The sequence below is a fragment of the Cynocephalus volans genome, chromosome 12, assembly GCF_027409185.1.
Source record: "Cynocephalus volans isolate mCynVol1 chromosome 12, mCynVol1.pri, whole genome shotgun sequence".
NCBI lineage: Eukaryota > Metazoa > Chordata > Mammalia > Dermoptera > Cynocephalidae > Cynocephalus > Cynocephalus volans.
The window spans coordinates 62,314,662-62,337,214 of NC_084471.1; the positions used below are offsets into that span (position 1 = coordinate 62,314,662).

Genomic DNA, 22,553 nt, shown 5'->3' on the forward strand with positions numbered 1-22,553 from the left:
CCAAAGTGCCCCAAAGCAAAAGCATAACAAGAAAGTTCTATGTCATAGAAGGAGTAAGATGAAAAGTGTGAGGTAGAAATTAAAGGGACACCATAATAAATCTATATTGAAGGGAACAGTAGAATTATTGATGCCTGTTCTCTCAGACACTGTCAGTCACATAAAGTCCACCTGTTGTTTTCTAAAACCTGTCATAAGTAAGGCACAAGAGAGATAATGCAAACAAGGAAAAAATTCTACTCTCTTTATTATATAATTATTTTATTTAATAATTTTACCCATGAAGTACATAATTACAAACTCAAATGAAAAACAAATTTTGAGTCTGAAGAGGCTTAAGAAATAACTTCTTTTTGTAATGTCCAGAACTACAAATAAACATCTCCTGGGCCAAAAGTCTCTGGAAACTATTAAGCCTCTGCTTCTTCACTTTCTCCACATTCAAACCGCACAAAGTCTACTACAGCCACCCCCTGGGGCTGCACATATTGTCCCAACGTGATGGAGGGATCCAGCAAGTATGGTTGGGACAGCATCTTGGTTTCTGCCTCTCCCCCAGGCTCATCATCCAGGGAGCCAACAGAGAGAGGGGCCATGCCCACTACATGCTGCCCAAGGCGGCGGCCAAGGTCTTCAAGGTTTGCATTCTGCTCAGATGTCTCGCAGATGACCAGGGCCCCATACTTCCCCAGCACCAGGTTGTGGAGTGAAGGACTGTGCACTGCTCCATGGACATAAGAGCCAACGTAGAATCCAGATGGCACCTTCACCCATGCAGCTCGTTTAAGGATCATGTTTTCTCCCAGCTTCCCTATAAAAAAGCAAAAACAAAAACCCAACACGCCACCAGAATATAATGGCTGTGGTGATACCAAAATATGCACAGAAGAGGCCAAGTTTAGAAGACAGACTTCTGTATTTACTCTGGATTTGCAATAAGGATACCATTTTCAGTTTTTGTTTAAAGAGGAAAAGGGGTGTGTGGGGAGAGGGTAGGGGTGGGGAAAATGGGGAGCACCTTTTTGGAGCACCAACAATGTGCCAAGCACTCTGGTATTTAAAAACATGGGCTATGGTGTCATAAAGGCTCAGGTCTCAGTTCTGACTCTTACTGGCTATGTGACCTTGGTTGGGCAAGTGACTTAATGACATAACCTCATTTACTAATTTATCAAGTCTTAGTTTCCTCATCTATAAAATGGAGATGATACCACCTACCTTTCAAGGTTATCGGGAAAAACAGATAATACATGTAGAAGCAATTGTTATGGTATCTGACACATAGTGAGCACTAAAATGCTAGCTGTTATTATTACATTAATCTTAGGCTTAGAAAGCTCAAGTAACCCACCCAATCATACATGGCAGAGCTGGAATTAAAACTCAGCTCTGACTCCACAGCAATTAAGTGCTTTTTCCCACCAAATTACCATCCCTCCCAAATACCACCTTAATGGACACAGACAACTCCTAATCACCCATTGTATCAGGACAAAGTCCACAACTAAAAGTCCCACAAAACCCAAAACCCCACATGATCTGATAGTTTCAACTTCCTCTCATCAAAATAAAAAGATAACATTTTCAGAGTCGTTTATGAGAAGCAAAAACAAATTCCAGTTTTTCCCCTTTCTCTCAGGATGCCATTCCCTTCTAACAAAAGTCCAAATAAGCCAAAAGGTACGAAGGGGTGGGAGAATAAACAAAGGGGTCTGGATAAATATGCCTGCATTAGTCATAGTTATATCTAAAAGTCATGAAAAGGGAGAATCTAGAAATCAAAACAAATTTTAAAATAGCTCAAAGCATCTACCCAATAGTTAATTCCCAGAAACTGATGAGACTGAAACACCCAGTTCTTCCAGAATTTCTTAATAAGACCATACATAGCTGTCTGCTGGTTTGTCATCCATGACTCACTGAAATATCACAGGTATTACGAGATGACCCAATAAACACAGAATTGATGACTTCAGTGGAAACTTCACATGAGCAGTAAATTCCCAGCAAGCTCCAACCCCAGCCCTACTTCCCTCTCTCCATCAAGCACACATAGGAAGAAAGTTAAATCCCCATTAGTCCAACCATAACGATCCAGATACGGTTCCTATAGCCAGCGGGCTCTAAAAGAACGTACCTTCACAAATTCAGAACCATATATTTTGAAAAGAGAAATCAAATTCCTAAAACTAACAGCCCTATATTTTCCTGGATCCCTTTATAAAGAAGACAAAACGACCCTTAACATAGTATTTTTCCCTATTGCATATACAGATGTAGTCAACTGGAAGTCAAAGGGCCATCTCTGCCTAAAGACACACTTTGTTTTGTCAGCACAGTGATGAAAATCATTTTAATTAGTTGCAAACAGCTAAAAACCTAAAATGTTTGCACATAAATCTAAATTTTTTTTTTATTGGATCATAATTGATTATACATATTTTGGGGGTTCAATGTTGACATATGTTGATCAAATCAATATTACTAGTATATATATTGTTACAAATTGTACTTATTCTTTATGCCCCTTGTCCAATCTCTCCCTATCCTCCTCTCCCTCCCCCCTCCCACCACTGATAACCCTAGATTTCTTCTACACTGGGACTCCATTTCCCCCAATATAACAATTGGCTAGGGCTTGGTAGTGGCACTCCCTTCAGCACAGTATGAGCTCTTCAGGATGCCTGCTGCTCCCTAACATCTAATATACAACCCACTTCTCACATTCATACTGTCTGACCCTTGTAGGCACATGAGCTTACAATTCTTGATTTAGCTTTGAGGAACAGCAAAGATACCAAGAGATCCAATCCTTAATTTCCAGTTTCCAGAATTCTTACAAATACTCACCAACTGCTAAGGCCAACTGATCCTTCAGAGAGCCTTCTTTGTCAGGCCCAGCTGGAAGTCCAGAAAGCTCAGAGGAATTCAGAAAGCCCTAAGTGCACAAAGCAAACAAATATGAACCAGTTCCACACTATCCAAATTATCAAAAGAATAGGCAAAAATAGCCTATTTCTAAGAAAATGACTTAAGACAACTAAGTGTAATTTGGTGATATTTTCCTAAGCCAAGGATATTAAAAATTGGTAACAGTTCCATTTTCACAAATATTTTATTCTATCACTGCACCACCTCCAATTCCATTCCACTCCTCCTCCAGTCTAACTTCTTAAATATAATTTCCTAGAAATCAGAAACAATATTTTCATACAATCATAAAATGTTAAAGCTAGGAGACTTGCAAATTGTTGGTGGGAATGCAAAATGGTGCAAATCCAATGTAGGGGAATTGGACAATATTTAATAAAGCTGCATATACACTTATTTTTTGATCTTACAATCCTACTTCTAGGAATCTACCTTGATGATACACTTCCAACAATACGAAAGTGCATATGCACAAGATTACTCATTGAGCAATTATTTCTAATCATAAAATTTTGTAACACCCTAAATGCCCAAACACAGGCGGAAGGAGACTGGTTGAATAAACAATGGCACATCCACACAACAGAATACTAAGCATCTGGAAAAAAGATTTCCATGAGCTGCTATGGAGTATTTTCAGGATATATTATTAAGCAAAAAAATCAAATTACACATACCACCATTTATGTAAGAAAGAAGTATTTGTATATGCAAGAAGAAATACTGAAAGGATAACCACAATCCAATGAAGTTGGTTATCTACAGGAATGGAATAGAATGCGGTAGAAGGTAGAGAAGAGGGTACCTTTCTTTTTTAGATGTTTTAACTTTTGGAATTTTGTTAATATTCATTTTTGAATACATTAATATTTAACATATTCAAAATAAAATTAAATCAACAAAGATTTAGGGTGAAAACGAAAACTGACTAAACAGAAACATAAGACTCTAACTGTATTTCAAACAAATAACATAACCTCACAAAGGAAAACAAAAAAATCCAAATAATTTTCAGTACAGTCCTTTGACCACATAACTTCAATGTAAAGACAAAAAGAACTACAAAGAAATCTTGAACTTCTTAGTAGGTTTGTTATTTGTGGTGATTGGATGTAGCAACTCTGAAACAATTTTGTATATATTGTAACATCAAGTAAATAAGTAGAAATAAGTAAATATATTAAAGTTATTAGGAGCCGGTGTTCTCAATATGAAAGGAAAATATAAATATAGACTGGTGGAAGGAAAGGAAAAACCTTATGGTGCTGCATTAGAACTTAAAAGATAAGGGCTGGCCCGTGGCTCACTCGGGAGAGTGCGGTGCTGAGAACACCAAGGCCACGGGTTCGGATCTTATATAGGGATGGCCAGTTAGCTCACTGGCTGAGCGTGGTGCTGACAACACCAAGCCAAGGGTTAAGATACCCTTACCGGTCATCTTTTAAAAAAACTTAAAAGAACACACACACACACACACACACACACACACACACACACACACACACACACACACACACACACACACACACACACACACACACACACACACACACACACACACACACACACACACACACACACACACACACACACACACACACACACACACACACACACACACACACACACACACACACACACACACACGTCATCTTTTAAAAAAACTTAAAAGATACACATAGACACACACACACACTCTCTCTCTCACTCATAGCTCTGTCTGCTCAAAGAACAGAGAAACAATGACATCACAGTAGAAATAAGCCTATCTAATGCCCAGATCTTGGTTTCAAAAAACCATTCCCCCACTAAAAAGGACCAGGACTCCTCGGAGAAGTGGACAATTTCATGGTTTGGGCAAGTATGACATAATTCCAGAATATCTTCTTATGCTAAAATGTAAGGAAATACTCAGAAAACAATAAGGACATATCGAAAGGACACTACAGCCCACATGCACAGGCTCAGTTTGCACAGGTCAAATCCACAGATAATTTGGGCATCAAAATGAGTAATGGATTTTATAATGAATCGTAATCTATTGTATAAAATAAGAATCCATGAGTCAATGTTGATACTAAATAAAGGCGGAAGGGAAATGTCTTTCTAACAGTAAAATACCAATTAATAAAACAAAGTTATGCGTCACTTAACAACAGGAATAAATTCTGAGAAATGCATCATCAGGCAATTTCACAAAGTGTACACAAACGTAGATGGTATTGCCATCTACACTCCTGGTATATATGGTATAGCCATTATAATCTTATGGGACCGCCACTGCATATGCAGTCCTTCATTGACTGAAATGTCATTAGATCATGACTGTACACATAAAAGAAATTATAAGAGAAAAATGGGCCGACCTGTGGCTCACTTGGGAGAGTGTGGTGCTGATAACACCAAGGCCACGGGTTCGGATCCCTACATAAGTGTTTTAGTCCGTTTAGTGTTGCTAAAACAGAATTACCTGAGACTGGGTAATTTATAAAGAAGAGAGGTTTATTTGGCTTACAATTCTGGGACAGCTGCGTCTGGCACGGGCCTCAAGCTGCTTCTACTCATGGCAGAAAATGGCAGGCAGCTGGTGGGTACAAGCAGATCACATGGCCAGAGGAAGCGAGAGAGAGAGACAAGGTGCCAGGGTCTTTTTAAGCAACGAGCTCTCGTGGGAACTAATAGAGCGAGAACTCATTCATTAATCTCCCCTCCCCCAGGAAGAGCATTAATCCATCCATAAGGGATCTGCCCCCATGACTCAATCAGTTTCCAGCACTGCCACGCTGGGGATCAAATTTCCACATGAATTTTGGAGGGGACAACACATCCAAACTCCATCAATAGGGATGGTCGGTTAGCTCAATTAGGAGAGCATGGTGCTGACAACACCAAGTCAAGGGTTAAGATCCCCTTACCAGCCATCTTTTTATAAAAAAAAAAAAGAGAGAGAGAAAAACAACCATTACGCAACAATCACGGTAATAGCTGATCCTGATAAGAATCACCAATGAATGCTAAAACTTGCAGAGAATCATCAATGGATTCTAAAAGTAGGCAAAAGTTTTGGGGGGAACTGGATGTTTACAGAGCCACAAAGAATCTCCCACACAGATTAATTGCTAATTACAAACAGGAACATGGCAACTTCACAGTGAAGAAACCTGGCAAATATTACCTTAACGAAGAGATCAAAATTAGCATCATCAATAATGGGACCAACAGTCATCATGTGCCTCCTCATGTGATGTTCTGAGAAAAATACTATTTAATATTCCTATAAAAAATACTGAGCCTTGGGCCGAGCCCGTGGCGCACTCGGTAGAGTGCTGCGCTGGGAGCGCGGCGACGCTCCCGCCGCGGGTTCGGATCCTATATAGGAATGGCCGGTGCACTCACTGGCTGAGTGCCGGTCACGAAAAAAAAAAAAAAAAATACTGAGCCTAATTATGAAGAAACCTCAGATAAACTCAAGCTGAAGGATGTTCTACAAAACTGCCTTGTACTCTTCCAAAATGCCAATGTAATGAAACACAAAAAAAGGCTGAGGAACAAAGAAAAAAGGCTAAACAGACATGACAACTAAATGCAACACATGACACTAGATTGGATCCTGGATCAGAAGGAAAATTGCTAGCTGGCAAAATATGAATACTCATATATACTGAGTATTATATAAATAAAAATATAAAAATATTGTATCAAATGTTAAAATTCCTAAATGTAGTCACTATACCATGGTTATTTAAGAGAATATCCTTGTTTTTAGGAGATACATGCTGAAGGAATAAACAGTCCTGATGTCCACAACATACAAAATGATTTTAAAAAAAAATAGGAGTGATAATATGTACATAAAAAGTGGTAAAGCAAATGCAGCAAAATGTTAACAAATGGTGAATCTGGATGAAGAGTACACTGGAATTTATTGCAGAATACTAGCAACTTTTCTGTAAGTTTGAATTTTTTACAAAATAAAAGTTAAAAATTTTAAACTAAAAACCAAAAGGGATAAAAATAAATAAACAAAGCTAAAAGGGACCAAAGTCCCTTGTTACAGATAATGAAACAGAGGCCCAAGAAAGTAAGTGAATGGCTCAGGGTTACAAATGCAGTCACTGGCAAAATCAAGATTAGAATTTCTAGTTCAAGTGACTCTTCTACTCAACACAATTCTAAAAAATAATCAACACAGTTTCCACATAATATGACTATTAAATGCCAGTAATAATTAACATTTACCATGGGATCTCAAGAAGATAAACGAGAAAAAAGATGGGAATAAGCACAAAAAAAAAAGGGAGTGATTGGTTCATTTTTGCCTTGATAATAAGGCTGAATCAAAGGCAAACATATAATTCCTTCTTTGATCCTCCTATGGACAAAATATGCTTATTCTCCTAAGTTACCTTCTCCAATTTTTCTATTCAGAAATCTTTTCCTCAGGCCATTCCAGATTTCTGAACAGGAAGCCTTAGTTGGCTTCACTTGGTTTGGCTGACTCCAGCCCACTGGCATTCATTCAACAAAGATTTATTAAACCCCAACTAAAAGCTGAGCCCAATTCTCTTTCACCAGAACTATAATAGTGAAAAGACAGATTCCGTGCCTCATGAAGCTTACATTCTATTGGGGAAGACACACAATACACAAATAAGTAACAATGTAATATATAACCACTATAATAAAAAAAAATTAAATGAAGCAGAATAAGGGGATAAAACAACAGGAGAAAGGGTACTCCTCCAAGGAGACAACACTTAAGCAGAGATGTGAAGTAACAGAATGAAACATGAGAATGACTGGAAAAAAGGAACAGCAAAGACCCTAAGGGGTGACAAATTCAGCACGCTGGAGATACCCCCAAACTCACTTTACTGTACGTGGAGAGTTGATCCTTTAAGCTCTGACAATGCAACATGGTTCCCAGGGCTACTTGCTGAACCAATTGTTGAAATTTTAAATTTCTGGAAACAAAATCTGTCTCACAGTTTACCTGTGGGAACAAATTGATGCTGCAGTTTACTGACAGTTTCCAAAAGTGCCTTAGGTTGGAGAATAAACCAAAATATCAACAGAACAAGCTGAGGACTGAACACAAAAAAATGACCCTAGTATTTTATTTTATTTATTTATTTATTTATTTTTATTTTGTTTATTTTTTTTTATTAAAGATGACCGGTAAGGGGATCTTAACCCTTGACTTGGTGTTGTCAGCACCACGCTCAGCCAGTGAGCGAACCGGCCATCCCTATATGGGATCCGAACCCGGGGCCTTGGTGTTATCAGCACCGCACTCTCCCGAGTGAGCCACGGCCCGGCCCGACCCTAGTATTTTAAAGCTACAGTTCCTCTCCTATCTTGAGGCCAGAAACTGAATTAAATGATTCCTGCTGTGCCAGTGAGTTAGCAATAGCCTTCACATTCGGAAGATGGTTCCATAATGTCCTGAAGGACTTACAAGTTTACCACTTGCCCTGTGGCTGCACACAATAATCACCTCATTCTCCAGCATCCTCCAACTCCAAACCACTTTTCTTATCACCTTGCTTATTTACTTCTCTCACTCTAACCCACATCTGATTCTTCACAAATTATGGCCTCCAAACCTCCTCTAAAACAGCTACTCTCTGTCCACCAATTAATTAATTCATTACTAGCTTTAAAATCTAACTGTTGCAAGAAACAATCATGACAAGATGTAAGGCTGCGCTAGACCCAGTTAGGAGTAATATTCTAGACTGCTAGGCCATTTCTCATCAACATGCCTGTGCATTTCTATATTTAAATGAATTTACAGCTAATAACTGAGGTTTGACAAGTTTACCTCCAACTACCCTTTATGGTTCTCAAACAGACCTCTTCCTTAAGAATGCAAAGGGTTGGGCCGGCCCTGGCTCACTTGGGAGAGTGTGGTGCTGATAACACCAAGGCCACAGTTTTGGATCCCTATATAGGGATAGCTAGTTGGCTCACTTGGAAGAGGGTGGTGCTGACAACAAGGGTTGTCAACAAGTCAAGGGTTAAGATCCCCTTACCGGTCACCTTTAAAAAAAAAAAAAAAGAATGCAAAAGGTCTACCACAGGCCTTACACTCAAGAAACAGCTGTTCCTGGTATCTGGAATTTCCAACAACTCACCTCTACTAATACAGTTGTGTTTCCTTCCTGCAGCAGCCCAATCAGGCCTTCTTTAGTCTTTCTCCCATGGAGCTTGGCAGCCTTGCTCCAGCCCTCCTGCTGGGCCTCCTTGTGGAGCCAGATCTCTGCCTAGAAATTGAAAAGAAAAAGAGCAGATAACAAAGTCACAGAATTTAGAACTGAATGGGGCTCCAAGATATGTTTAGGTTCCCTGATTCTTTCTGCTTTCCCTAAATTCTATAGTAGAAACTAAAGTAATATATCATTTACTGGCGGTCTTACCACTAAATGCCAAATACCATACATTGTAACTGGTGGTTTGGAAAAGTTTAGTCTTCACAATAACCCATGGAGCAGACAGTATTTTTCATTATAGAGACAAGAATGACACAATTTTGAAAGATTAAGATGTCCAAGGTCACAGGGTTGGTGTGAGAGCACCACGATTAGAGTCCTGGTGGGTCTGACTCCAAAACTCACACAAACCCTTTCAGCTCTAAGCAACAGGAAACGTCATAGCCGTCTTGCATGGTACACGGTTTGTAAACCTTGGGATCCTGAATCAACTGCTTCCAAATAAGACAACGTCAAAGGCTAAAGTTGTCATTTAAGCCAGAATCCCATCTAAGGCTCTGCCATTATAGATCACTGGGCAGCAGGTCTGACTTCTACGCTCCCCAGAATGGCCTCCCCAAGAGTCTGGTGTCTGGCCCTAGTACCCCGCCCTGCACCCCCTCCCCACCTGTTTGAGATCCCCGCCACAAGTCTCCAGAGCTTTCTTGCAGTTTACAAAGGAGTAGCCTGTTTTCCGCCGCAGCTTCATGAGGAGCTCCTTCCTGGAGGCCGAGGAAGACAGCCAGGGACCAACGTGAAAAGTGTGCCAAGGTCTGGGAGACAGAAGCAGAAAGGACCCCACCTGGAGGGAGTAAGAAGAGAAAGGGATGAGAAGCAGGAAGCAGCGACGAACTCCGGGGGGCGGAGAGCACATGGGCAGGGAGGTGATCTCAGGGTTTTGGAGGTATGGAAAGCAGGGCAAGGAGGCCGGACTGCGAAGCGACACTGCAGTCGGGGAAGGATGGGAAGGAGTGGAACGGGGGTCGGGGGAGGGAAGGAAAGGGTGCGCTCCAACGCACGGGACAGCTGCAAGGAAGGCAGGTCGGTGCTGTGGCCAGGACTCTCACCGGGCGGCTCCCGGTCCCCGCGACCAGGCAGAGGCGAAGTGACCGCAACAGCGACATCTCTCCCGCCGCCGTACACGCCAGCCGGCTGGCGAACCGGGGAGGCTACAGGCCTACGGCGTAGCGGAAGGGCCAAAACTCTCCCCGGAACGCGCCAAACAGGATAGCACCACCTGCTGGCCGAAGGGACATAGTCGCCTCCCCTATTTGGCTTATGAGACTACATTTCGCACGGGAATCACCCGCCTCAGGTACAATAACGGAAACCAATAGATGAAGTTGTCACAAAATACCAATACAAGACATGTAGGTAACACTTTATGTTTTTTATTTCCAATGCGCTTTCATATTCATTATTCATTAACGACTTGGGACAAACTTGTGAGGGAGATGGGTGGGTTCAGAAATTTGCCCAAGGTTACCTAAGGAGGTAGAAGTGGAGTCCCTTCAACAAACTGAGTAAATATTTGTTGAATGAACAAAGTATTTGTTGAACACCTACTGTGTGCCAGGAACTGTGCTAGGCTTCAGGGAATTAGAGTTGAGTAAACCACAGCCCTATCCGCCAAGGTAATCTAGTGTGAGAAAACAAAGATAAGACAAAAGTCCACATGAGACAGAGTAAGGTCCTGTAAGCTGAACAAACAGGGTCTCGGGGAGAAAGAAAGCACATCCAAACAACAGGCTCAGGAAAAGCTTTTTTCAGGCAAGAAGTAAAGAGTAATGAATATTTTGACAGGTAGCAATAGCCCTTCCAGACAGGGGATCTTCAGAAAGAATGGATGAAGAAGTAAGAAATCTTGGTGTGGGTTTAGAGAAGAAAGAGTAGACCTTCTGTAATTTGACCAGTGGTCCAATACATGTAGGAAAGGAGTAGGAAATGAAGTAGAAAGGTAATTTGGGATCATATGAGGATATACTGAGTACCAAACAGAGGAGCTTATTCTTGTTTATATAGGCAGTGAAGCTAATCAGAGCTGATTTTGGAAGATCACAGAGTGTGCAGAATTGAAGGAAAGAGAATGGCAGCAAAGAGTCCAGAGGAGGTGACTATGTGCCTAAGCAATAAGTAAAGAGAGCCCCAACTAGAAGTGCCACAGTGTGAAGAGAAAATAGGTGAAGGCAAAACACATTAGGAAGGAAGGACTGATGGAGCTTGAAAAACTAAAGAAAAAGCAAAGATGAGAAGAGCCTAGTAGTCAGTCCAGTATTCTTTTTGCATGGCATATATTTTGTCATCAGGGCTCCAATTCCAAAAAGGATGAAGAAGCTATAGTCCAAAGGACAGCTCTGCTGCCCATCCCCAGCTTCAAGGCTGGGAGGAGGACTTGACCCAGTTAGAGCCAGGGTCCTACCAGACTCTTGTCTCTAGAAGCAAGACACAGTGGCATGGGCTGCTTCCTCTTCAGCCCCCCTGGCAAAAACTGAGTACTTTGGATGCAGAAAAGATCTTTAATGCTCATTTCTTTCCCTTTAAAAAATTCCATAGAATTTGGTTTTTTAAAAAAATCTATTCTGTATCTATTCTGTATAAACAGACAACAGCAGGACTGGAAGTGATCAGTGACAGTCTCTGCAGCCACTGCTCCCATATTCCATTTACCTCCCTTACCCCTAAAAATCCTGGATGCCCTCCCATCCCCCTCCCCTGAGAGCAGGAGCTGGGAGCTTCCATCATGCTCTAACACTAGCGCTGCTAGGGCTCTAGGATTCCTAGCAAGCAGGCACCTCTCTGCATCTGCCCAAAAGTATCTGGGGGAACAAAGAGGAAGAGAAGGAGGAAAGAGAGGGATACCAGGGAAATCCATACTTTTTAGTCCTCACATTTATGGCTCTGGAGATATGGCTTTGGAGATATGCAGTTCCTTCATTGGGACAAGAGGTTGAGAAGAACAGAAGGAGTGATGTCAAGAAGGTCTTGGTTCCCTGTGCCTGGCCCTATAGATGTTGACGTTCTTATCCTCATCCCGCTGGGCCAGCTCCAGTTGGAAATGCTGGGGCAGGAAGTGCTGAAAGAAGCTCTCTGTCCCGTGCTCTTTTCTCATCTTGGAGGCCAGATAGATGGTGCCATGGGGCCCGCACAGATGTTGAAGGGTCCCCAGCAGCAGTGGGAAGGTGGACTCCAGATACACGATATCAGCCCCCAGCACCAGGTCATAGTCTCCAGGGAAGACATGCTGGTCAATCCCCCAAGACAAGGCACGGACCTGGGCCCGGCCTCCAGCTGGCACATTGGCCTGAACGTTGCCCTGGATCTGTTCTAGGGCCAGGGGTAGGTCAGTGATGGTAACATCCCCCCCTGAGAGAGAGGAAGGAGGAGAAATGCAAGTCAGAGGGACCAACCAAGGGCTCTTGGCTCCTGCCTGGAATGTCCAGAAACCTCAGGACCTAGAGGACAATGTCTTGACAGCCTGAGACCCACACACTGGTTTTTAGTTGCCCTACCCTCCATCTCACCCACTGCTATTCTCATTACTCTACATTCTACAAAATTAACATTCTCTCTGAGCTAATATTCAACCTCTCTTCTGCCAACACACAACAATCAGATGTCAGCAGAAGGCTGGGCAAGACTAAGCTGGAGATGGTCTATGCACCCACCCCCACTGACACATGCCTACCTTCAGGGGTCTGGAAAGCTTCCCAGAAGACATGACCTCAACTGAGCTCTAAAGGACAAGTTAAGAGTTAGTCAGGTGGAGCTTTCCAAGAAGAGCACAGTAAGTACAGAGGCCTGACAGTGACAGAGCATGGCATATTCAAGGTAGAAAAGTGTCGAGACATGAGAAAAGAGGAAAGTGATTATGACGTGCTAAGGGGATTCAGCTTTGATCCTGAGGGTGATAGGTTTTAAGGGTCAAGGCAGGGGTGAAGATAATTAGATTAGCATTTCAGAAGGCTTCACTCATGCAATAAATATGTATTGAGCACCTACTAAGTGCTGGGGATACAGCAATGAGCAAGACAAAACCTCATACTTCCTTGAGTTTCATTCTAGAGACAAAGACACACTAGGTACTGCAAAAGTAACTGTTTAATCATAATAATGTTGACTATTATAGAAAGAGAAACAGGAAGTACTAAGAATTCATTCATTCATTAATATTTATTGTGTACCTATATGCCAGGTGCTGAGAATACAGCAGTGAACCAAGCAGATGAGAATCCACACCCACTCACCCCCATGGAGCTTATAGTCCAGTGGCAAGAAACAGATGACAACAACAAACAAATAAAATACACGTACATTTAGATGGTAATAAGTTCAAAGGTGAACACTAAGCAGGGAAGAGGGCTAAGAGTTGCCTGAGGGATTGGGCAGGGAATTAGTTTTAAATGGGTGGTTGGGGAAAGCCTCACTAAGCAGATTATGTTTGGACAAAGACATGAAGGAAGGGTCAGCCCGTGGCTCACTCAGGAGAGTGCGGTGCTGATAACACCAAGGCACCAAGGCCGCAGGTTCAGATCCTATACAGGGATGGCGAACCCTATACAGGGATGGCCGGTTAGCTCACTGACTAAGTGTGGTGCTGACAACACCAAGCTAAGGGTTAAGATCCCCTTACCAGTCATCTTTAAAAAAGAAAAAAAAAAAAAGACATGAAGGAAGCTGTGGAGCAAACCACGTGGATCTCTCAGGCTAAAGTCTACCAAATGACAGAGCAGCAAGTATAAAGACATTGAGGCAGGAGTGTTTCCAACAAGTCTGAGGAACAGCAGGAAGGCCAGAGGCTGGAGCAGTGTGAGTGAGGGGGATAATATTAAGGATTTGGATCAAAATCAACACCTTGTAAGGAGACAGAGAAATCGGGCTTTTAGTTTGAGTGATATGGGAAGCTATGGGAGAAATATAAATGGAAGAATGGCATACACTGACTTATGCTTTAAGAGCAGCACTCTGGCTGCTGTGATGAGAAAAGAGTGCAGAAGGGCAAGGTGAGAAGCAAAGAGACCAGTTAGGAGGTGGCTGCAGTAACTCAGGTAAGAGATGATGATGGTTTGAACCAGGGCAGTAGCAATGGCTAAGAAGTGGCTAAATCCTGAATATATTTTGAAGGTAGAGTCAACAGTTTTTGCCAACAGATTGGATATGAAATATTAGAGAGAGAGAGAAGCTCAGGTGGTTCCCGGATGTTTGGCTGGCCAACTGGGAGACCAAATTGCCATTTGTTTAGATGAGGAAGGTTGCCGGAGGAGCAGGTTTAGACAGGAAGAACATGAGTTCATTTCTGGACACATTAAATTTGAGGTCTCCATCACACAACCACATGAAGATATTGAGTAAGCATTAGGTTATGCAAATAAGTCTGGAGATAGAAATGGGAGAGTCACCAAAAAAACAGGAAAAAAAACTAAAAAAAGAGAAAAATGAAACAGAAAAAAAAATTTTAACTAAAAAAAAAAAGGAAAGAAACCGGAGAGTCACAGAGTCATCAGCATAAAATTGGCATTTAAAGCCATGAGGTGATGGGATTGCTCAGGACTAAGTGTAAGCAGAAAAAGGAAGGGGTCAAAGGGACTGCTCCTGAGTCCTAGGACACTCAAAATTTCAGTTGTGAAGATGAAAAGGAACCAACAAAAGAGAATGAAAAAAAGTGCCAGTCAGGTAAGCAGAAACCAGAAGTCTGGTGCCCTGGAAACCAAAGGAAGTGTTTCAAAGAGGAAGGAGTCTCAGTGTCAAATGCAAAGTCACCTAAGGTGGGCTGAGAACTGACTCCTGTGTTTAACAACATGGATTTGGAAATGACCTCACAACCTTAACTACAACAACTGGAAAGAAGGGGGGGGCATGGTGGAGCAAAAGTCTGATTGGAATGGATTGAGGAAAGAGTAGGAGGAGAGGAAATAGAGACGGTGAGTATTAACTCTTTTGAGGAGTTTTGCTTTAAAGTGGAGCAGAAATGGGGTGATACCAGGAGACATAGTATCAAGAGTTTTTTCTGAGACAGGACAAATTATAGCATATCTATATGCATATTTATATCCTGTATATATACGGAATGATCCAGAGAGAAGGAAAAATTGATAATGCAGGAGAGAAGGGAGTGGGGGTGGGGGATTGCTGAAACAATATCTTTGAGGTGGGAAGGCCTGGGGTCTTGTGACAGACAAGTGGAGGGCTTGACCTTAGCTGGCACAGTGTTCATCCATGGTAACAGGAGGGAAAGCAGTGCATACAGACACAGATGCAATTACATGGGTAGATGTTGTGATAGGAACATGGGAGAAAATAGAAGCAGAAGAGATAAGAAACAGAGTCATCAGCTGAGGGTGAAGATAGTGGAGGAGGCACTTGGAGGTTTGAAGAACAAGAAAATAAGAAAATGATGTTTAGGAGAATAGAGGAATAAGTGGACAAAGGAAGTGTAATAGGCTGGCTGGGTGGCCCTTAGGACCCACCTGAGGTCAGTGATAGCGAACTTAAAATGAGACCGATCAGCATAGTTGTACATACACTAGGAGGGCCTAAGGAGGCCTTCCCTTGGAAGTGATGTTAAGCCTGAGTAATGACGGATGTATATACATTAACCAGGTGGTAAAAGGGTTTCAGGGATTGTCTGGTTAGCTCAGTTGGTTAGAGCACAGCCTTATAACACCAAGGTCATAGGTTCAGATCCTGCACAGGCCTGCCACCAAGCAAAAAAGGGCAGGCAGGGGGCAGGGTTTCAGACAGAAAGTATAGGGCTGGCTGGTTAGCTAAACTGGTTAGAGCATTGTGCTGATAACACCATCTTGTACCGGCGATCCTCCAAAAAAAAGAAAGAAACGAAAAAGAAAGTACAGCCTGTGTGAAGTCCCTATGAAAGGGAACATCAAAAGAGGCTTGAAGAAGTGACAGAAGGGCAATAGGCAGCACAAGGAGGACAGGAGGAGAAGAGGCTCAGAAAGAGGCTGAAGAGGGAGGCCATGCTCAAGGTGTTGGTTCTATCCTGAATGCAATGAGAAGTTACTGAAAGATATGGGGCGAGTGGGTGTGATTACAGTTGCATTTTGAAAAGATCACTCTGACCACTGGGTGGAGTGCACAGAGGTCTAGGTGGGGGCAAGGAGTCAACACACGAAGACCATTTTGACTAACTGTAGCAATTCAGGCAAGTGATGGTTGTGGCTTGGACTGGGGTGCTGTCAGTGGAGATGGAAAAACATGAGAAGATTTAAGAGATTTTTTAGGGAGTAAAATCAACAGGGCTTGAATAATGGACATGGGGTTGAGAAACAGGGACATATCAAAGGCAATGTCTAAGTTTCCCAATGGGTGGATGGTGGTTTGATTCACTGCGATGGGGGAGCCTGAGGAAGAAACAGGTTTGGTCAGGGAAGACCATTAGATCTAGTGTGGGCATGCCAAACTTCCCTATTGGGAAGCTTGAAGCCTCTTCTGAAAATCCAGGCAAGAGCGGCAGTGGCCCAACCTAGGAGTAGACAATTGGAGAAGTATTAAGGACCTACAGGACTGGCTAATTGCTGGGATGTGAGAGGATAGAGCGAGGGACAAGATAACACCCAGATTTCTGACTTGGCAGCTGAATAGGGAGCAAAGGGGGAGAAAGCAATCTGGGAGCAAGTGAAGGCAATTGTTCCCATCCATATTACATGCCTTTTCACCCCTTTTTGGCATAACTGCCTACCTCTCATCCACCCATCCTTCATGGAAAAACTGCTGTTGACACCCCCTTCATTCTTTCTGTGTCTGCTGTGTTCACGCTGTTCACATCCTTCTCACCTGACAGAACTTCACCTTGATGGATTCCAGGGAGTCAAGGTAGACACGGCCAGCGCATGTCCACTGGCTCTACGCACACCTCACCATAGTTCTTATACTGTAACATCTTCTCCTGCCTCCCCCACTAGACCATAAGCTCCTTGGGGAGGGAAAATCTGTCTTATTCATTGTTGAATCCCCAATACCTAGCATGATTCTTGGCACATAGGGGACTTGGAATACATGTTGGTTGAATGAATAGCAGAATGAATGCCTGCCTCTGGGAAGACTTCCCTTAATGTGACGTAGTTCTGTCCTTATGAACAGGATATTTGCATTACTAGGGAGATGACTTAGTAAGAGTTTTTAAATGAGTGTTTTCAGTGTGGGATTTTGTCTACCCATTAGATTATAAGTTAAGAAACTGTTTCCATTGTAGTTTTTGATTCTTGACAAAACTAAAGCAAAATTTTCTTCACCTTTTTCTTTCCCAAGTATGTGTTACCTAATTCCTACCCCTGCTTCCCACAAAACACACTCTAACCCTCAGAAACTCAGTAGCTTGTTTCTCCTAGCAATAAAATCCCAAAGAATCTAAAATATATTCATAGTGAAGTTATAAAGCACTCATGAGGTTTAATACCCAAAGGTCGCCTCCTCTGCAGGGCACCCTAATGTATGCATTTTCACAGAAGACCGTGTTTAAAGCAAAGTGGATTTTAGGTGACAGTGTTCTCCACAAAAATCACAAAAAGCAAAAAGGTATGGGCCGGCCCGTGGCTCACTCCGGAGAGTGCGGTGCTGAGAACACCAAGGCCCCGGGTTCGGATCCCATATACGGATGGCCGGTTCGCTCACTGGCTGAGCTTGGTGCTCACAACACCAAGTCAAGGGTTAAGATCCCCTTACCGGTCATCTTTAAAAAAAAAAAAAAAAAAAAAAAGCAAAAAGGTAGAAACAACTCCCTCCACAAGGCCTGCCGATTTTTATTTCTTGCCCCTAAATCAACCATCCTGGGTGCTTTGAAAGCCAATTAGCGCTGTCTGGCGCACAGAAGCAGCCTCAAAAACAAACAAAAAAAGTCTGTTAAAAGGAAGGGTCTGGGCTGGGCCCAAAGCACGCCCCTCTCCCAAGAGTCCACGAAGTGGCCCTTTCTCCAGACCGCCGTCCCCTCACCCGCTCCCACCGCAAAGCCAGCTCACGCACCCTGCAGCGCTGCCAAGATCCCCACGATGCCCGTCCCCGCGCCCAGTTCGATCACCTTCTTGCCTCGGAAATCCACATTTTGTCTCTCGAAGTAGTTGCACAGGCTCAGAGCCTACGGAAGAAAAGAAAGAATAAAGACTGTGGCGGGGATGGCTCCATATGGGAGAGGCGGAGTCCGTGGTCTCGATCTCCCACGGACCCTCGCCCGGTGCACCCCACTCCTCACCGCGTCCCACACGCGCGCTGCCACCCCGAGACGGGACCCGAAGTTCTGCGTGATGATCAGCACATGCCCACAGAAGCAGAACCGGCTCCTCTCCGAGTAAGAGTCTGCGAAAAGCCCGACCTCCCGCGGGAACACCGATTCGGGCTCTGATTCAGGATCTGGGCCAGGGTCTGCCATCTGGCCGAGAGAGTGGCGGGACACCACGGCCCGCGCTCGGATCCGGGATCTGTGGTGGGGTAGAGGCTGGGGGCCGCGGGCCGTCTCGGCTTCCCGATGGCACCGAGCCCCGCCCCCCGCCCCCCCGAGTTTGCCCTCCTTCCTCCAGTTGGACTTCCTGGAGGTGGAATGAGGAGCTGCCCCTCCCGCCCGCGTCCCTAGCACACACCCGGCAGGATCCACGCGGGACCACACAGGTCAGATCGGGCAGACTGGTACGTGGGAGAGGGAGGAAGAACGAGGATTCATTCTACTGTAGGAGGCGGGATCCCCAGATCCCTCTCACCTATGGGCTGCACAGGTGCCTGCGACCAGTATGGTAACCCAGACCAGGCAAGAAGCCCGCTGAGGGAAGAGGTCGTGTGCCTAGATCTGACCTCGCCACCCCAGCTAGGGACTAGCACTGCGGAGACGCCCTCCTGCCTAGCCCCTCACGGTTCTCCCCGCCCAACCCAGCCATATTTATTCTTGGGTCTTTAAGGGGCGGGATCTGCTCGCCACGTGCACGACTGCGTCATTATTGTGCGCCTCCGGTCTCCACGTGGGGTTGGGTGAAGAAAGCCGGGACTGGGGGTCATGGCGGGCGCCGAGAGTGGGAACGCGACTGGAGCTGAGGCCCCGCAGCCCCAGAAGCGCTACTACCGGCAACGTGCTCACTCCAACCCCATGGCGGACCATACGCTGCGCTAGTGAGTGAGCGGGGCAGGGGGAGGAAAGGAGGGCGGGATTCTCACTGTGCTGGGATGGTTGGGAGGATTTGGGATAGACCAGGGAGGATTGGCTGGGTGACGTCAGTTTGGGGCTGGGTCCGGGACATTTGACAGAGGGCGGAGTTGGACAGTTTGTAGGGGGCATGGCGTTCTGGCCTTGGTTTGGGGAGCGGTGCCAAGTCTGGGAAGAGAAAGAAGTTGTTACTGATAGAGGCGGAGTGTGTTTACCATATTTCGGTTTTGTTTGTGGGATCTAATAAGAAAATAAACATGTACGCAATCCTGCCCTCGCCTTAGTCCATCCTCTCCCCCACAGAGCGCATAAACAGAGTAGGATCCCAGTGCCTCAGGCAGCCAGTCTCTGAGAGAAGGGGAAGTTGTGCCCCAGAAAGAAGACTTCTTGGCCAGAGTCACATTAACCCACAGAATCAGGGGCCTCGTGATGGGCCTGTGATTCACACTGAGAGTAAAGGGTGGTTTCCATTGTGCCTCCTAGAGGTCACAGGGCCCACTATTACAGAATTTTTAAGAAATCCTCCTCCCATCTACCTCCCACTCTCACCCACCCCCGAACACGCAGTACCACTTCTGCAGTTCAACCTCATGTTTCTTATGTCTTCTTTCCCATAGCCCTGTGAAGCCGGAGGAGATGGACTGGTCTGAGCTATACCCAGAGTTCTTCACTCCACTCACTCAAAATGGTAGCCATGATGATCCAAAGGATAAGAAAGAAAAGAGAGCTCAGGCTCAAGTGGAGTTTGCAGACATAGGCTGTGGCTATGGTGGACTGTTAGGTAACACTCTGGCATTTTCTCTGAGGGGAGGAGGGGCCTAGGTTCTGCCACCTCAGCAGGTTTGGTGCGGGCCATAGTTGGCCTTTCCCCTTCAGACCAAACACTCATGATGTCAGCGTGGAGAGCCTCCACCTTCCCTCTACTCTGGGTCTGTGGCCTTTGCTCTGGAGAAGGGAGGGGGCTGCCTCAAATGCCTCTTAGTACCTAGGTTGTCCTGTCTGGCCCCAGTCCCTAAGTGAGCCATTTCACCTACCAGGTGCTGGGTCAGTGAGCTGGTCAGCACAAGGGTCAGAGATTAGCCACTGTGCCAGTGATCCTGAACTGTCTTTCTCAGGGATTCCACCACCTCGCCTCTCCCTCCCTGCCCCCTCACAAGAACTCATTCCTTCTGCTTTACTCTATTGTTTTTTGAATTCCTCTGGTCTATATTGCCCCAACCTTGCATGCCAAGCCACTTCACTATTTTTAGATCTTCCTATACAGATAACAGTCTGACAGAGAGGAAGAGCATGGTATTTGGAGGAAAAAACTTTGATTCAAATTCCAGCTCTACCCCTTCTTAGCCCTGTGATCTTGGGCATTTCTGACCCTGTTTCCTCACCATCACAATTTACCACAGAGTGTTATAAGGATTAAATGAGACAATGTGTGAAAACTCTAAAGCAATTGCAAATATACATGTATGCTCAGCCCTCCCATTCCAGTCCTGGTGACAGTTTTCATATCTCCCCCATGGTCTTCAACAAAGAACTGTATCCGTATAGGTGTCTTTGTCCTGACTTGCCACTCCTGACGTTGATAGTTGCAGATTGAGGCTTCCTTTCCTGTGTTGACCCCTTTGCACTTCCTGCAAGTATGAGGTTGATGAATCTATTGCTATTTCTGTGTCCAGTGGAACTGTCACCGCTGTTCCCAGACACGCTGATTCTGGGTCTGGAGATCCGGGTGAAGGTCTCAGACTATGTACAAGACAGGATTCGGGCCCTACGCGCAGCTCCTGGAGGTGGCTTCCAGAACATCGCCTGTCTTCGTAGTAATGCCATGAAGCACCTTCCTAACTTCTTCCACAAGGGCCAGGTGGGGAGGGGCCCTGGTGGGTTAGGCTGGTAGGCAGGCGGGGCATGGAGGCCAGGCTCTCACAGCCCTGTCTATGCCTGTCTGTCTCACAGCTGACAAAGATGTTCTTCCTCTTCCCTGATCCACATTTCAAGCGGACAAAGCACAAGTGGCGAATCATCAGTCCCACACTGCTGGCAGAATATGCCTACGTGCTGAGAGTTGGGGTGAGTCAAGTGTGGGAGGGAAGTCGGGGTGAATCGCTTACTCAGGGACCCTTTGCTAAGAATTCAGAGGGGGTGCATTTAGGACACCATTCCCATCATCTTGCTGCTCAATTGCATGCAGCCCTCTGTCTGGGGTGACTTTTGCCTATGCAGGGGCTGGTATATACCATAACTGATGTGCTGGAGCTACACAACTGGATGTGCACCCATTTTGAAGGGCACCCCCTGTTTGAGCGTGTGCCTCTAGAGGAGCTGGTAAGTAGGGGGCATAAGGGAAATTGCCAAGGTGCAGGCCTTTTCCACAGTGGTTCTGTATTCTTTGAACTCAGCTCAGTGCCAGGAGGATGGGGTGAGAGTCTAGGGGACAGGGACAGTCTGAATGATGGACAAGGATTTATTGGACCCTTTCTTCTCCCAGAGTGAAGACCCCATTGTGGAACATCTAGGCACCTCAACGGAGGAGGGAAAGAAAGTGCTACGCAATGGAGGAAAGAATTTCCCAGCCATCTTTCGAAGAATACAGGATCCCACCTTCCAGGCAGTGACCCCCAATCCTACCCTGCCTGGCCACTGACTGCTTACCCTGCCTTAGCTGGACCCCACCTTCCAGGGATTGCAAAGAAGATCAGACCCCCCTTGGGCTTCCCAGCCAAGACTGCTAGGGCTGAGAGGCAGTGATCTCTCAAAGAAGTTGGGGCACTGCCTAGGGCAGAACCCTGATGTTCACAACTACCCCCGGCTCCTCTAACCTTCCTGTCCCTCCACTGCCAGCAAAAAGCAAAAGAAGCTGACTAGGAAGGTGAAAGGACCTTGGACCAGAGGGGATCTTTGGAAGGGTGTGGGGTCTTGCTCTTCCTTAGCACACCCTTTTCCTGTGGGATCTCTCTTCAGCTGAAGTGAGGAGTGCAGTGCTCCCCTGTCTGTTTAAACTGCCTGCGAGACTCAAGTCACCCGTTCACTTGTGTTTACCCTGTGGTCCTGGGATAATGTGTATGTGTGTGCACGTGCCCATGCTACTGTTTCTCAGCAAAGCCTGGAGTGTGTATCACGTGCCTTCTCCCATCCTCCCATCCACCCCCTGTCTGAGCCCTGACCTGGGGAATCTGTGCTCACTTTACAATTGCTGTCTCTGGAGAGTCCCTGGAAGGGTATGGGGGTGGAAACCCTCC

The 22,553-nt window shown here is 45.0% G+C and overlaps 3 protein-coding genes across 5 annotated transcripts; 1 reads left to right on the forward strand and 2 right to left on the reverse strand.

The window, feature by feature from the left end:
* Positions 1–244: 244 nt before the first annotated feature.
* On the reverse strand, positions 245–10,332 carry TSFM (Ts translation elongation factor, mitochondrial). 2 transcript variants are annotated; one of them, XM_063075945.1, is made up of 6 exons: positions 10,250–10,332; positions 9,811–9,984; positions 9,069–9,197; positions 7,802–7,924; positions 2,851–2,938; positions 245–811 (listed from the first exon to the last, which is right to left on the reverse strand). In XM_063075945.1, exons 1-6 carry the CDS (start codon positions 10,304–10,306, stop codon positions 411–413), a joined length of 972 nt encoding a protein of 323 aa, XP_062932015.1. In that variant the 5' UTR covers positions 10,307–10,332; the 3' UTR covers positions 245–410. The 2 variants fall into 2 exon arrangements, with proteins under 2 accessions (XP_062932015.1, XP_062932013.1); XM_063075943.1 differs by having other exon boundaries at positions 10,202–10,332.
* A 1,821-nt stretch (positions 10,333–12,153) lies between these two features.
* On the reverse strand, positions 12,154–18,558 carry EEF1AKMT3 (EEF1A lysine methyltransferase 3). Its single transcript, XM_063076403.1, has 3 exons — positions 18,382–18,558; positions 18,156–18,267; positions 12,154–12,545 (listed from the first exon to the last, which is right to left on the reverse strand). The coding sequence occupies exons 1-3, from the start codon at positions 18,556–18,558 to the stop codon at positions 12,154–12,156; spliced, it is 681 nt and encodes a 226-aa protein (XP_062932473.1).
* A 585-nt stretch (positions 18,559–19,143) lies between these two features.
* On the forward strand, positions 19,144–22,504 carry METTL1 (methyltransferase 1, tRNA methylguanosine). Of its 2 annotated transcripts, XM_063075990.1 has the most exons (6): positions 19,144–19,286; positions 19,938–20,101; positions 20,994–21,178; positions 21,271–21,384; positions 21,538–21,639; positions 21,803–22,504. In XM_063075990.1, exons 1-6 carry the CDS (start codon positions 19,174–19,176, stop codon positions 21,956–21,958), a joined length of 834 nt encoding a protein of 277 aa, XP_062932060.1. In that variant the 5' UTR covers positions 19,144–19,173; the 3' UTR covers positions 21,959–22,504. The 2 variants fall into 2 exon arrangements, with proteins under 2 accessions (XP_062932060.1, XP_062932061.1); XM_063075991.1 differs by lacking the exon at positions 21,538–21,639.
* The last annotated feature ends 49 nt before the right edge of the window (positions 22,505–22,553 follow it).

Bases quoted from the DNA above. Each gene is read 5' to 3' on its own strand.
- TSFM (XM_063075943.1), bottom strand. From the start codon at position 10,306: ATGTCGCTGTTGCGGTCACTTCGCCTCTGCCTGGTCGCGGGGACCGGG. The intron at 9,198-9,810 runs GTGGGGAGGGGG...TTCAATTTCTAG, and splicing joins GTGGCGGGGATCTCAAACAG to GCAGAGATCTGGCTCCACAA. The intron at 812-2,850 runs GTGAGTATTTGT...GCTTTTTTATAG, and splicing joins TCAGTTGGCCTTAGCAGTTG to GGAAGCTGGGAGAAAACATG.
- EEF1AKMT3 (XM_063076403.1), bottom strand. From the start codon at position 18,558: ATGGCAGACCCTGGCCCAGATCCTGAATCAGAGCCCGAATCGGTGTTC. The intron at 18,268-18,381 runs GTGAGGAGTGGG...TTTCTTCCGTAG, and splicing joins CAGCGCGCGTGTGGGACGCG to GCTCTGAGCCTGTGCAACTA. The intron at 12,546-18,155 runs GTGCGTGAGCTG...CCTCTCTCTCAG, and splicing joins GATCTTGGCAGCGCTGCAGG to GGGGGGATGTTACCATCACT.
- METTL1 (XM_063075990.1), top strand. From the start codon at position 19,174: ATGGCGGGCGCCGAGAGTGGGAACGCGACTGGAGCTGAGGCCCCGCAG. The intron at 19,287-19,937 runs GTGAGTGAGCGG...TCTTTCCCATAG, and splicing joins GCGGACCATACGCTGCGCTA to CCCTGTGAAGCCGGAGGAGA. The intron at 21,385-21,537 runs GTGAGTCAAGTG...TTGCCTATGCAG, and splicing joins CCTACGTGCTGAGAGTTGGG to GGGCTGGTATATACCATAAC.